At 39.1% G+C, this 16,075-nt stretch overlaps 1 protein-coding gene across 10 annotated transcripts in view; it reads right to left on the reverse strand.

Annotated features, from left to right (window-relative positions):
• RGS7 (regulator of G protein signaling 7) overlaps positions 1-5,867 on the reverse strand; it is a 219,564-nt gene extending 213,697 nt beyond the window's left edge. For 8 of the 10 annotated variants that reach the window (XR_011724920.1, XR_011724921.1, XM_071739078.1 and 5 more), the window contains exons 1-2: positions 5,585-5,867; positions 4,405-4,516 (exon numbers count right to left, since the gene is read on the reverse strand). Coding sequence is in view for 8 of the 10 variants with exons in the window: in XM_071739078.1 (XP_071595179.1) it covers positions 4,405-4,482 (78 nt within the window). In the remaining 2 variants the exon portion in view is untranslated. Of the gene's footprint in view, positions 1-4,404; positions 4,517-5,584 lie in introns of those variants that run through there. The other 2 variants (XM_071739077.1, XM_071739083.1) reach the window with 2 other exon arrangements.
• Positions 5,868-16,075: the final 10,208 nt, after the last annotated feature.

The following is a 16,075-nucleotide window of genomic DNA, read 5'->3' on the forward strand; positions in this document are numbered from 1 at the left end:
GATGCCTCCATAGGTTATGCAGAATCACACTAATTCTTCTTTTATCAAAGTGAGTGACAGCACTTAGAAAAATCCCAGTAACTCGGTTCTTCATAGTCTCACAGTCTCTAAGGAAGAGTTACCTGTGATCTCATTTTTTTCCAAAAGTTTTTTTTAAGGAAGCAGCAATTAAGTCACATGAGAACAGAACAGTATCTGCACACTACACTGGAAGTCATCTCTGGTACAAGCAGAGGGGAGGGGAATGGTGATCAGAAAGCTCTGATCATTATTTCCTCAGATGTCACTGCGTGGCTACTGCCCCTTTCCAGCAACATTTGTTAAGCACCACTCTTTGGAGGCATAGTTTTTACTAAGAATATCAGATTACAGTAAACTAAATCACAGTTTGAGATTACAAATTCAGTGCTTGCTATACACGAGTACTGGCATACATGACCTTCAAATTTGTCACAAGAACAGAACAAACACCTCATTATCTTCATTACAGCATTGAAAGCTCCACTATTAATAATTCTAATCAGCTTGGACAAAAGCTATTTTAACACTCAGAGCAGTGAGGAAGGTAGAGAATCAAAGTCTCGGTCACAAGAATATTGCTGTTGAGAGCAGGATAATGATATTGCTACAAAATAAAGCTGTCCTCTCCCAGATGAAGCAAGTACAGACAGTAATACAATAACCATTAAGCTTACAAATTAGAACTCCTAATCCTGGCAGCATATGTTTGACTAAAAAGTAAGCAAAGCACAGACCAGAAAGATAAACAAAGGTTTAGCAGGACTTCAGAAGTAGGTCTAAAATGATATTCCTCAGAGACCACTCTTATTCTTTGTGCCATGTGTGAGATTTTGGGTTTTTTTTTTTAAAGGCAGGTTGGGCTCCAAAACAGGCTGCACACCATGGGCATTTTATTACATCTCAAGTTTCTTCTTTACATAGTAGCTTGCAGCAGTAAGTTAGCACTGCTGAAATCTGAGATTTTTCTATGAGCAACTTGTGATGCTAAAATACTATGGATTCTAGTCTCATTATCTCTTTTAATTGATGACTGGAATGGAGGATTGGAATGACTGCTGGAGAGGAGGTAAAAGCAGGGGTTTTACATTTTTCATGTTTGCCTTGGGCTACAAGCAGAAAAATTCAGCACTTTTTCTAAGGTATGTCAGTACCAACAATGTGTTGTATGTCATTACATTATAATTAGGCTGATAGCCAGAAGAGTAATGCAGCTGATGGTCTATTAAAATAAAAACCATTCCCCAAGGCATAAAAACACTGATACAGGCATCTTAAAAGGCAGTTTAAAAATGATACAGGAAACTATTTATTTGTGCTGCTGTCTTTTCCATCACAGATTCAAATAAGTAATTCCAAGTTATATATGAATTGAATATTATCCTATCCCAATTTTAAAAACTTTCAGACCTGAAAGCAAAATGCCAAGAAACCTTTTGTCTATGAATACAAGCTATTATAAGAATAACAGGATACCAACATTTTATATTACTCTAGATTACAATTTGATAATCCATCTTTCTTCCAACCTTCAAATAACTAAGCACAAACCAAATGCATCTAAAAAAATTAGAAAACCATCCCTTTCTGTTAAGGGTTTGCAATTTGATTACAGTACAATAATGATTCTACAACAAGTCAAGCCATAAATATTGAATTTGTAAACAGACTTCATTTTGTAGAGAATTTTCTATAAAATGTTCATGACAAGCAGGATTTAGGTTGTAATTCCATGTGGTTTAGACTAGTTTAGATTATGTTTGAAAATTAGACTAAAATTATCAGATTACAGGATTATGGTTTATAGCCAAAATAATGGTCTTGTCAGCACAAACAAGATGTCCATCTGTTCCTTGCAGGTACCCATGACAAAACGTGCACTATCCCATGTGTTGATGTTGGAAAAACCACTGGAAGAAAGCACTTCCACATTTGTGGATTTCAGCACCATTATTCAAAACACAAGACTTCAAATTCAGTTCCTTTCTGAAGCCAGCCAGTAGTACAATTATGTTTGCTTTTAACAACTATTAATACTTTTCCAGCTGGTCAAAAGAAGAGACTTTCGTGATGCTGGCAGACCTAGTTCTTTGTTCACTCTGCTCAGTGCTTTCATTCCCAGCACAAAGACAGAGAGAGAAGCACTCTGGATCCAAATGCATTACAAGGAATCCTGCAACTTAGTTGTTGCTATTAAATAATTACATTCAAGGATGATATGTTCCAAGTGAAAAGATTTTCACCTAACTATCCTCCTCTTATATTCTAGACACAAGATTTGTAACACATTTAATTACAGCAATATCATTCTTCAGCAAAAGGCAGGTGACTTTTAGAAGTTGTTATTTTCCTGCCTATTCCTTGGACACTGCCAAAGAAGTACTGCTTAGTTTTCTCTCTATACTCTAACAGCAGTTTGCATAATCTTAAATGATCCTTTTGAGTCACTGTGCTACAAAAATCAGTTGACATGTAGAAAAATAAATGTGGCAAGTAATTCTGTAGAAGGTCACCATTCTTTGGAAATTTATTCAGTGCACCACTTGCACTTCAGGAACAGCAAGGGAGGGAGCACTGCTACAGCAGGAGGCACAAAGTGATGTCACATCTTTACTGTTGATTGACAAAGAACTGAAAAAGTGTTTGATTATTTGATTCAGAGAAGCACACATCTGAGGTTGTGTCCCCCACTCCCACTCCCCACTTTAAAATTCCCCTTGCACCATCAGGATGCTCATCACTTGCCTCAGCAGCTCCTTTTCTGTCTGGAAGCTGCTAAGAGGCAATGTTAAACTTTAGCATGAGATCCTACTAAATATAAAAGTCCACCAGCTTCATCAGTTCCTCAGACCAAGTCACCATGGAAGAAGAGAAAGTTTCTCTGAGGTCCCCCTGCATGTATTCAATAAGCTAAGAAGCAACTATTTCTATGTAGAAGTAGGAGACAAACATGGAAAGACTCAGCTTGAAAAGATCAAAACCATAAAGCAGTCTGTATTCTTTCTACAAAGAAAACTACATGCTCTGTTACATATTTTTTTTAATGTATACAGCATATTTTCACATAGAAATTCATGCATACAGTTGCGTTTTGAAGCATACTTGTGGTGTTAGTGGCATCTTTTTCTAGATGTGCTTTCTTACATAGGTGGGTAACAGTTAAGTTCATCAATTCATTTCTTATGTAAAAAGTGACTAATTTTTCAAAATAGTAAACAAGACCAACTAACTGAAGACAGCAAGAAATTTCAAAATAGGAAGAGGAAGAAAAGCATGCATCTGACTTCAATTTGAGACCCTCTCAACTTCTGTGGAAAAAAAACCACTTACCAGGGTTAACAATTACACCTCAGTTCACTTCAAAGACTAAATTCAGTGTGTATCAGATGCTTTCCATTACAGTTAAATTGCAAAAAGTCAATGCCTCTAACAAAGTAAAAGTATTGATTTTTTCCACCTGATAAAAGCAACGACAAACAAGTTAGAAAGCACTATGTTATAGTAAAAACAAGTAGTTGCATAATCACGTATTTCATTTTGTGACAGCATAGTTATTTCTATTAATATTAGAATTTCTCATTCTTTCTGATAAATACAATTATAGTTTATTAAAAAAAAATAAATGTATAAACACAATGCAAAATCCCCAAGCATTTACTGTCACTTAAATGAATGCACAGTGGTTAAATAAGCCCCACTAGTGGAGTTCAACATCTGTAAATCTGTATATTGATGCTATTAGAACAACTACATTAGAAATCATTCCCAGAGTGAATCCCTGGAGTGTATGTTTGGTTCTTTTTTTAAATTGTGGTGACTGCAGATATGAAACATTTTGTTTTTTCCACTCATATGAGAAAAGTTAATGTTTCTGACTTCTCTGCACACTGAAAATCTTTGCCCAGAGACACGAATACAAAATATTTTATTATAGTTAATATTTAGCTTTAAATATATTAATTTATTTTTAAAATAGATTTTACAAGTGAACACCTGAACCCAAAACATGTTCCTGTTTCTGGCACGTATCGTATGTATCAATGCAAAAAGTGAATGAAATACATCCAGTATTTCAAACTGAAAACCATTTTAGAACATGATGCAAAGTTGGCAGATGTCTCCATTACCATTTAAAACAACAGACACAGCCATTTCTCAAAACAGGAGTTACCAGTTGTATCTACTTTGTACATGCCATCGAAACTGCACCAGGCAGCAAAAATGTCAACAGACACCAAACATTCTAAATTAGTAACAGTGTTCATTTTCTGAAATCAGACTGCAAAGCAGAGCAGCATGAAGTCGTGGAGAAACAGTAAAAATAATGTCCTCACTTGCTAGGCAGAAGAATCCAGGACTTAGCTTCTAAAACCCACAAAGGCTTACCTTTCTGTACACCAGCATGTTTGGGGATTCATCAGCCACCCCGTTGCTGCTTTGCCCATAATTATTTCCTTGTGCCATGTCCTACAGATCTGATCCGCTGGTGATCGTTGCACTGTAAAAGGTAAAAGTGGTTTCAGTGAGACATCGCCTCGGGTCTCCCTTTCCTGGTGATTAATGACCTGACTGTACCCACACGTTATCAGAATCAATGTCATGCTCCTACTCCAACAGATATTTACACTGGAGAAAGGCTGTTAGTTCACCAGCTACTGTCATTACTCTCTTTTGCCTGTAAATAACAAATGTAATGTGTTAATCTCATTTAGATGTTAATGAATTGTCACTCGAAACAGCTCCCTGACATATCACTAAGCACCGTTATCACACAGATGCCTCCTCACAAGGCACAGGCTTCACCAAGGGATACTCCACACCTCCCTCACCACAGTTTGGGGAGGACTAATCCACCCACAACGAGGGACTCGATTCATCAGTGCCCTCTCCTCACGGCTTGGGCACGAGCAACTTTTAAAACCCTCAAGCACAGAAAACGCAAACCACACGCTTCAAACTTCTCAATTCACCGGCACGCGTGTGCCCTCACACATATGCTGAGGGAGAGAAGCCGGAGGCAGGGGCGAAAGGAAGGAACAAGCCAGAAAACCTTCCCGGTTGCTTTCACCTACTTTGATCGTACTTCACTGCACAACACCCTCTCCGCCGTCAGCCCCGTCTCCTCCTCGCCCTCCCCCCGGTCACACGGGAGCCGCACTAAGCAAGAGCTCAGATCATGCCGTAGCTCCGGCTTTGCACGCAGGTGTAAGAACGTGCTCCATCTACAGACCACACCGGCGGTTGCGGCGAGCCCGGAGGGCTGAGCTCTACACTCCCGACACTTCCCTCCCCTGCCCCCCGGACCTCTCGCCTGCCCGCTTCACGGCACCTCGTCCTCAGAGCCGGCTCGCCCCGACCCGCAGCGCCGGTCCGTGAGGCGGCAAATGGCCGGGAGCACCGGCTGGCCCGGTACCGAGCCCGCTGCGCGCTGAGGCGCCCCGCGGGTACAGCACCGCGGACAGCGGCGCCGCCCGGGGCTGCTGAGGGCGGCGGCCCGGCCTGCCCACGGGGCGGGGGCGCGGAGCCGGAGCGCGGAGGGACGGGTCGCCCCGCCCGGTTCGGTTACCTCCTGGGCCAAGGTCACTGCGCGGTGGCCGTGGCTCCTCGCTTCCTCCTGCTGCTCCTGGCGCGCCCCGCGCGGTCGGTGTCACCTGGCAGCGGGCGGAGGGACGCGGAGATGGCTCATCACACACACACACGCACACACACACACACGCACTCACTGCGGACGGAGGCGCTGCCGGTACCGGTGCCGCCGAGGCTGCGGCTCTCCCCGGCTCTGCCGAGCGGCGGCGGCTCAGCTCCCTCCCCGCAATGGAGCGGCCGTCACGTGGGGGACGGGCACGTCAAAGGTGCTGCTGCTGCTCTGCCACACAGCAGCACCCACCCACCCACTCCCCCCACCTCCACCCCCTCCCGCTCGGCGTTCTCGGTTCGTTCACCGAAAACAGCGGCCAAGAAACTGCAGCTGACAGCAGATCTGGCAGCAGCCCCGGTAGATGAGATTAAGGCAGCACTAGAGGGCTGGGCAGGAAGGGAATGTGGGCTAATGGGATAGGGAAGGAAGCGGGGGAGTTGCTGGTGAAAAAAAAAACCACCGGTGGGGAAAGTGCATCGCCTTCTCCTTACCCCCTTAACCACAGCGACAGGGAAACTGCCTGTACCTCTCTGCCTCTGCCTTATTCTGGACGTTTTGTTTTTTGGGTTTTTTTCGATGAGAACTAGGGAGAGATTGTGCCGTGCTGGCACTGCAGACCTTTCTGAGCAGTGGAAGGGAGAGAGCAGAGAGTGAGTCTGTTCCAGCTGGATAGCAAGGAGCTCTGAGGACACCTCCGGACTGTTTTGCAATGTCCCAGGCAACTGCTTCATTCATGAAGGCCTAAAGATGACCATGAATAAATCTGGTCACTGAGTTGATGTCTCACGTATAAACATGAATGCTTTGATTTTCCAAAAGGGTTGAAATGCCCAAATCTCAACATCTACAAAACCCAAAAATATGAGAGTAGTCAAGTTTTAAGATTCCCATTTAAAAGTGTCTTTTCTGGAAACATTAGCTCTTATTACAAAGATGATCTTGCAAAACAAGTCATCTGCTCCTGCGGGCTGTGTGCCAGTAAATCACCCAACTCAAGCACAGAGGTTTCCATACCTACTGTGCCATCTTCATAACTTTCTTACATCTCAGAGACTCAAAACAACAGTATCCTGCTAGAAGTTTGCTATTCCCAGCTACTGCAGCTACTTTTAACTACTTTCCAAACTTTGCAGAGGCTTTATCAGAAAGTGTCATGAATTAAACAAGGCAACAATCGGGAGTCACAGTGACCACAACAAAATAAAGACCAAAGGATAAGGCTGGTCTGGACTCCTTGGAAGGTTAAAAGTAAGACGACAGTTTGATAATGGTACCAGAATGACTACCAGAGTAAAGAAAGATATCTCCAAGAGGAATAAGAATGTTTCTCAGTGAGAGAAGTAGTAAAAGGTGAAATGACACAACACAGCATAAGAATTGACATTTCAGTTCAGTGAGATATATAGGTAACAAAGGAAAGGAGCTCTGTAGCAGACAGCCACTGCATGTTTCATCTTCTACAGTGGAGAAGAATTTATTATGTCCCATGAAAAGGTAACATGGAAATAAATGGTGCAGACAAGAGAGAATTATAGAGTTTTGAGACTGGAGAGAACTCAGCACAAGTGAAAGACTTCGACAAAGTGAAGAAATATCAATGGTGAAACTCATGGAGAGAGAAAATTCTGAGACTAAAGAATAAATAGAGAACTCTGAAAATGCTTGTTTCCCACTGAAATTGATATGATGTACAATAGCATCTTAATGAGGCTAAACAATGAAATCTGAATCAAAATATTACTCTTCCAACAGACCCTGTGATTGAGGTCCAGATGACTGTTGAGAAATAGGTAGCAGCAGTAAAGATCTCAGTCTATCATTTCCTTCCTTTCATTTCTTAAATGAGCAGCATGGCAGTGTTCAGATCTCACAGATCTGACTGTAAGACTGACAGGTGCACTGAAAATCAAGGGAATACCTCTTAAGATCTGTTAACAACACCAGTGACACCCGTCTGGTTGAATGGCATCAAAACAAACTCAAAATCTTATTTGTTGGACTGGTGCTTCCTTCCTTTTGAGAAAGGAAAATGTAAATGAGAATTGCATAAAAAAGGTTTTGTATGTAATTTTACCCAAAGAGTTAAGAAGAAAAATCATTAAACATATAGATAATACACATTTTCATTTGCTCTGCCAGCCAGTGCTTAACATAGTATTTAAGAGGGCATTAAAAATCAAACAGTAGAAAGTTTCCAATTAAAGTTATAGGTTTGTAAAAAAACAAAACAAAACAAACAAACACTAGAGAAAAGTAAACTCTTTTTGCACTGCATTTTTTGGACTACATACATGAAATTGTTTATAAGATCACTTCAATCTACCTATTTAAACATTTTCTGGCAGGGGTTATGTGCCTTTGAAAAATTCCCCAACAAAGCTGACTAATTTAGGCAGCAAGATTCCCAAGTTTTTACTTCCTGAGAATCTCTTTAAAGGCATCCCCTGCTGAGCTAGGATTTTGACTATATTGTCTCCAGTCTTGCATTTGCTTTAATTTTGCTTAAAGCATTCTGATGAATTTCATAAAGCAAAAACCAAAACGCTGTATAGTTAGGTGAGGTTTATATAATTTTCTTTGAAAATAAACAGATTTCATTATAATGAAGTTCTAAAGCAAATTCACTCAACTGTTTAGGCAGAGCAATGACTTGGACCTAGTGAAGTCAATAGGTATTTGTCCAGCAGTGTCACACAGTCTTTAATCTTGTCCTCAGAACTAGAGGAATAATTCAAACATCCCAGTGATAATGTCTTAACAGGACTTGCTACACTGAAGTGCACAACAGTTTTTCTACTTCACCAGTATATCCAGTATCAAAATGAATCAGAAGCTCTAGTCCCTGAAAGGGCTAAATGGAAGACTAGAAACAACTCAACTCATGTGTCCTTCTGGTACCATTTTGTGATGAAAGAGACCCAGGGCTGGACTACTTCCATATAGGCAAAGAAAAAAAAAATCTTTTAAAAATAGTAACTGAGAAATCTCATTCTAATTAAGTTGGATGTGTTTGTTCAATAGCCTATAGGAGGCTTTAATTCATAAATTACTTACACATCTTTCCCCCATGTTGAGAGAGCCATCACTTATACACAAGTGGCATAAGCATCCCCAGATAGCATGGTCTGCCAGAAGAGGAATGGCCTGTTTCAAAATGCAGGGCAAAACTACTCATTAATAAAACAAAGATTATGGGAAAGGCTGCCAAGAGGCAGCTTTAGCTAACAAGGCAATAAAGATTTAGAAAGGTGGAGGCTACATTTTCTGTGTTTAGTTTGCATTTTTAATACAGCTCAAGTATTCCAACAACATCATAAGCACACGGTACACAAAACACACAGGCATTTTAAGTCAAAGTATTATGTCAGGATGTATATGACAACCTATATGGATGTGTGACAGATTCTCTGTCCTGCTGACCAATGCTGTAGCATTCTGGCAGTATCCTGCCTATATCCATCAATTTATCTCTTGTCTCTAACTCTGAGCACAGTTTGATCTGGTTCCATGACAAAGTCTTTAAAACAATATGGCATTATAAACAATCCCATACAAACTTATTAAAATAATGCAAAATTTCTAGTTAACTAGGCTGTAAATACTCACAAGAGTTTAATACTGTGATACCTTCAAGTATAAAACACTTATATTTTTTTCACTAGCCTGCTCCTTCAGGAGTGAATTGCAATCAGTCCATTTAATGTACATCTTCACATATCATTCAGATGTTACAGGTTACAGTATATGTTTACTCAACCCAGGATTGACTTATAAACAAAACTATTTCCTCCATTGCACTTTTTTTAAGCCCTAGGCAATAGGTTTGTCACCTACCTGTCAGCTCCATTGAAACCCTAATTATCTTTGTCAATTTAGTATGCTGAAGATCAAAGCTATTTGTACCCTGCTAGGACAAGAGTTTAAAAAAAAAAACAAAACCAAAACACAACAATAAAAGAGGGGGACTTTTAAAACAGAAAATAAGAAGGTAATTTAAAAGCAATTTAACAAGAAAAAACTCAGAGCTCATAGAAACAACAAAAAAATCCAAACTTCAGTTCAGGGTCAGGCAATTTCACAGGAATGGGAAATTATTAGAAATAAGGAAAGGTCACGTTTCCTTAGTTCTGAAGTATGACATATCCACACACTGAGGACAATTTGCAGATATATAAAACTTCAATGCAACTAATTTTCCTACTGCAAGTGTCTATTACTACTGTCAGAGAAAATACACAGTTACAAAGAACTGGATATCAATCTGGTGCCCACGACAGCCATCCATGGAAATTCAACCCCTTCAGCAGCCAAAGCAGAAGCACCTCAGTTACTTGTGCTGCAGACCTGACAATGAAGCCAGTGCTAAGGATCTCCAAAAGAGGGCAGCCTTTCTCAAAGAGAAAGAGGTTACATGAGCTGCTATACAAGTACGGATCAACATTTTCTCTCCACAGAAAGAACTATCACAACCACGAATAAAACCTTCATTTCCTCAAAAAGTGAGAGCATTTACATGAGACAGATTACACTGGAGTCCTTAAAAGCTTCCTGGAAGACTCGGGATTAATTACTCCTGATCTTCTGTCTAAAGTACCAGCTAGAGAACTCAAGCAAGTAGGAAAAAAAAAAAATAAGTTTTTGAGTTATATTTGGATCTCATCATATAAGCATCCAAGGCTTAAGCAAAGTCTGACTCCTGGTCTCTCAGCTCCCAGAATGGCTTCGGGGGAGGATTTTCCATTTTGTGTAAAAATGGTACCAACACAGAACAAACCCAGATTTTAGGGAATGGGACAACTGGTATCTGCTTCTGATAAATAGTTAAATTAAAGGGTGTATTGCTATTGCTCTCAGAATCTCTTATTACTTACTCTCTCCTGAAAGGTAAAGATGACAGATTTTACAGGTTAATATCTGTATCTTCAGATGCTGTTTACCTCCAATAGGAGTGTCCTTACCAAATACAGAAAGTAATTACAGTGACTGATGTCTTGTAAATTTAGCCACAATTCTTTAACCCCAAAAATATTAGCTTAATTCAACCCAACAGTAGTTTCAGGTTAAAGAAAAAAAAATGGAGAGAGGTTTGTTGCTAAAACAATAAAAAACTCCAACAAACCAAGTGACCATTCTTTCCCCTTTATTCCTCAAGAAAAACTCAATCCTGATTCATAGGACTGCATTTGCTCTGATCAAAATAGAATAAGCCACTTAAGGATTAATTAGGAATAAGTCAGCGATTTAGAATCCTTTGGCATGAAAGGACTACAAAAAGGAGGACTCAGAAGCCCTATAAAGGGAAGGGGGAAGAGCACACCATGTATGAGAATGCCATGGTTACAGACCAGAACAGATTAATTGTTGAAAGACATCATAACAGAATTAACAGGAGACACTGAGAACTAGCTGGAGGAATAATTTCTGGGGTAAAGAAGTGAGCTGGTAAATAAAAATAATCCAGCAGAAGAAAACAAGTTTAAAAAAAAAAAAAAAAAAAAAAAAAAAAGGAAAAAAGGCAGTGATGGTATGAAGCACAGAATGAGACAGTATTTGGTCAAGGTTTGCAGGGAATCGAGTTCTTCCAAGTTGTTGAAATGGTTTTTGGGGAAGTAGCAGATGCATTTAGGGAGTTCATAAAAAGAGATTAGTGAGAAACTGAGAAATTTTGGCAAAGTGAAGAACTGTTGCTTTGTGAATCTCATCCCCTGATTCACAGACAGAATTTCTAGAACCTTCTGGCAAATACATAAATGCCAAAACCACAGAGAACATAGTGAATTTTGTAGGTTTTTGTCAGTTGTCAGGGGTGTAATCTTATGAAAAGATTTTTAGTTCCCATGTACAATTTTTAACTGTTAGCTGAGTTTACTCATACCACAAAACTAATAAAAGAAAAGGTGGCAGCTATCCTAGCACTGTGCCATCACACAGGCTGCTACTGAAATTCCCCCCTCTGCTGAGTCCTTCCAGCAATCAGGGTTGATGCAACTTAATCTAATTAATTCACTGAGCTGAATTCACAGGAGAAAGAGAGCTCAGCAGTTTAATAGGCTTCGTTCATCATTTTTCTTTCCTTCCACTATTTTCAGTTTTGAAGTTTCCTCTACCTTTCACCAATTCCCTGCCTGACATCCACAGATAATCCAATCAAATAGCTTTTTTCCCCCCAAGGTCACTTTGTTTTTCTAAAGGTTTAAACCAGCCAGAATCAATTCGCTCATTGTGCATCACAAACTGAACCAATCTACATTCATTTATATCCAAGTACACATAGTAATTATTCCCTTACAGAAATAAATGGAGTTTTCATTGTTTTAAAGCTCTTCATAGCATTAAAACAGAGGCCTTTTTTTTATTAAATTTCTCAGAAACTGAAGGGGCTAAAAATTATGTAAAGCAAATAAGTAGCTGTCTATGTTGGTTAAAAATTCTGATTTATAAAAAAACATAATAAAAGTCATAGAACCATAAACTAGGAGTGTTGGGTCTTTTTCAATACACAGTGTAAAAAAATCCTTTCCAGAATTCACCTCTTATCACAAAGATTTTCCCTTCACTCTACATGATTATTAGCAGGCATTCAACTTGTATGGAATTTCACAAATATTAAAGGAAATGTTATTGAATCTTTAAAGTCCAGATCTACAGTTCAAAACAACTGGCTAAAAAAGGTAGTTATATTTAAGAAATCGTGGCTGTATTGTCTCTAAAACCATAACAAGACATTGGCAAGGGGAGTCCAAACAACAATAAATCTATATATCCAATCAGTCAGAACAGTTTAGACAGTCAATAAGTCTTATAAAAAGTTTGATGTCACGAAAGATGCCTCAGTTTCCAATATTTGTAAGTCAGTGAGAAAAATGTACTTCTTCATTTAAACTATAAGATGACAACACTTGTCAAGCAAGGAAAACTAAGTAAAAAAAACTAAGTAAATGCACCCTGACCTAGAGACACAGCCTGAAATTGCCAGGCAGCGAGGCAGAACGAAAAGGAAGAGAAAATTAAAATAAGCCATGTAGGAAAAGAAAACTAATTTTTTGTACTTTCTTTTCAAAATGTCTTTTCTTCACTACTGTGCACAGTACCATTCTCTAATTAATACACAGAACAGTTAAACACAAGAGTGTATGTGGCTGGCTTTGTCACTAACTTGTACTTCAGTACTAGAAGAAGTGAAGCTTGATAAAGTATATGACAGGTAAAATGTTTACCATGAAATAAATGTTTACCCTCTAAAATAGCAATGGTTTAAACTTCATTTTTGCTGGAGAAGTGAGACAGAAAGAAGCAATAAAATAAACTGGAGCTAAAGAAAGCAGAGCTTTGTTGTGCCTCCATAGGGTACTAAAATTTTATGCAAGAGAATCAGACATTCAGCATAAGATTTACAGAACATAAAAAATTGTCTTGTATGAGAGGAGAGAAAGATACTTTGCTATGGGCATAACAGGAGAGAAATGGAGACAAGTGAATAAAGAGGTCATGATAGTCAAGGCAGTAGCATGAATAACTCCAGTACTATTAATTTAATAAGGAAGCAGACTTCCCAATCTCAGTGACTCTGTATGCCTACTGAAACTTGTGCAGCTGCCAACAGTAAAGGAAGAGAGTGAATTAGGATGAGAGGGAGCAAGGAGAAAGCAAGGATTATCTGAAGCAACCATTTATCTGAAAATGGGTTAGATTATCAGGATAAAAATAACAAAAGGAAAACTAAATCCAAGAATATACAAGCAAAAAAAAAAATCTGAGCACTACATAAGAGAAGAATGCATTTGGCTTTTCACCTCAACAAAAAAAGAAAGAATGCAGATAAGGTTCAGGGAGTCATAGGAGACCAAAATACTTGAGAACTGAACAAAACAGCAAAGAACACTACAGGTACAGAGCAAAGAGCCCACCTCTTACTGGGCAAGGACTACCAATCCTTAGTACCATCTACTTCCTAACTACAAGTAATAAGGAAAAAAGTTCTGAGCAAGTTTCAGACAGGGAGAGTCTGGCTTTGTATTTGGAATAAGTTTAGCAAGCAAGGAACAAGGCTGGTTGCAAAATATGAACAACCAATTTTTTAGTCAAAGTCACAATAGCTTTTAGGGACTTTTCTAAAGGCACAAAAAGCCACAATAGGGACTACAAAAACCTAAATAAATTACTTTTATGGGGCAGAAGGAACTGAAATTTACAGTCATGAACTCATGGTAATCTTCATAGTTTCTTTCAATATTCTTCCTATACAACACTTGCTAATCTGATAGTGCCACAGGATACTAATGTAAAGCTTCTCAAACCTGTGTATTTGGCCTCATTTTACTACATGTTCTACGTTCATGACAGTGAACTATGGAATATATGTGATTATTTTATGTCATTACAATGCAGTTATGTCTAGCACATATTCATCAGAGAAAAGTGGTTTCATATTGGCTCAGATTGTTTCAAACAATTTGATAGTGGAGAATAAACAGAAGCAAAATTTGGCTTGACCTCAGTTAGTTCACCTTAGACCAAAAGCTCACTTTCTGAAAGGCAGCAATCAAGATGTTTCCTCATCTGAGTATCCAGCACATACTCAGAAGTGACCAGTGGTTTGGACACCAGATTTAACCACAGTTCTTCTCAGTTGACTCCATGATTCAGTTCAGAGTTGTGAGATGATTTCTATGGCCTTATTACCATTTTGGGTAAAAGTATTTTTCATTCTCCTAAGACATCATCAAACTTTTAAAACACTTACAGAGGAAGGAACATTGAAATACAGAACCAACCCTGCAATCTCGATGTGTATCTTTTAAAGTAACAATCACTCTCACAGCAAGATTCATCAGGCAAGAGACTCACATCCAGGCAGCAAATTGCAGATACAGAATTGTAGGTACACATCCCTGCCTAAGCACTTTTTTAGCCAACTAAATGTCACTTTAGCTTGGTGAGGCATGTTCCAGTATATTGTAGCTAACATTATAAAAGCCTACCTTGCTTTGCCAGTCACAATACAGTTTCCATTTACTTGTCTATCCCAACCTCATCCCTGAGAGTGCACAGAAAATCTTAATAATTTGATTCAGGTACTTGTGAGGATGGAAGTCCAGTGTTCAATAATCAGAGCAGGAAGAGGATAAAGCCACGTGCTTGAAGTGATAAAGATCAATGTAACAATAACTTGAAAATGTCTCAGTTCTAAATGTTATCAGTTAATAATGTTTTCATCACAGCCCAGCAGCATTGCACCCATAACACTCCTCCTCACTGTAGCCTCCCTCCAGTTCACTGCCCAACACTTGGACAATGCCAGCTGGATAACCTCTCCATAGCAGCAGTTCAGAGGGAAATGAACACTCACACTTCCTCCTCCTCATACATAATGCTGATTCTTTCTCCCCAACACCTGCAGAAAAGCAAAAGTTATACAGTCTGTGGGTATGGGCAGGGGACTGCTTTGAGTCAGTGATGCCACATGTCAAAGTAGCCAAACTTACACTGCAATGTTCATTCTGGGGAAAAAAAAATCCTCTGAGAGCAAGTACTACAACTTCAGAGAAATGAGATACAGTCAGCAGCAAAGGTTTAGTTAAGTAACAGAGGAAGCTCACCTCACAGCCCTTCTCCTCCTCAATGCTGTTCTACATCCTAGAAGTGAGAATGCCGTCCCAGTATTTACTGATATCAAATACTCATAGTGCCATCCATCACCATGAAGAAGTAAGGAGATTTGCTATTTCATCATACTACCTTTTCTGCAATATTTCAAGATCCTTGTTTGCCCAGCCATCTTGCAAGAAGAAGACAGTATCAGTTTACTTTCAAAGTGGAAGCCAAGGAACTAAAACATCTCAAAAACAGCCTTACAGAAACCATCTCCAGAAAAAAATAGCACCATAATTAGTAGGCAAGGAATAAGGTAGGATTTTCAAAAGTTCCAGTAGGCCATTTAAAAAGTGGTATCTCTTCCCTTTAAAAATAAATAATTACTTAAACAACTACAACACTAATGCCCAAGCCTAATAAAGCACCCCTACCAACAAGGGAACCTCAGCACATGGTAAAGTTTGATTGGCTTCATGTAATCTTGCTAAAGTATTTTACAGATTTTCCTGGAACAGTATGTAAAAATATTATAATTAAGCATGTGAAGCAACAAAAAAGGGAATGGAAAAAGGAGTTTTCTAAGGCATCACAAGTGGAACTGCACGCATGTTCAATTTTTTTTTAGATCTTTAACTATTAAAAATTGTGTTTAATTGAAAGAAACCTATTACTCATGCAGATTAATGTTGCCCTAGTAAGGAAATGATTTGTAGTTATTATCAGTTTTAACTGCACTGCTTTAGTGTTCCACCTATGTAAACTAAATTACATGAGTTAGGAAGAAATAAGCAGGCATCTCCACTATTCACTTATTAAGCAAATACA

This window comes from Heliangelus exortis, chromosome 3 (genome assembly GCF_036169615.1).
Source record: "Heliangelus exortis chromosome 3, bHelExo1.hap1, whole genome shotgun sequence".
NCBI lineage: Eukaryota > Metazoa > Chordata > Aves > Apodiformes > Trochilidae > Heliangelus > Heliangelus exortis.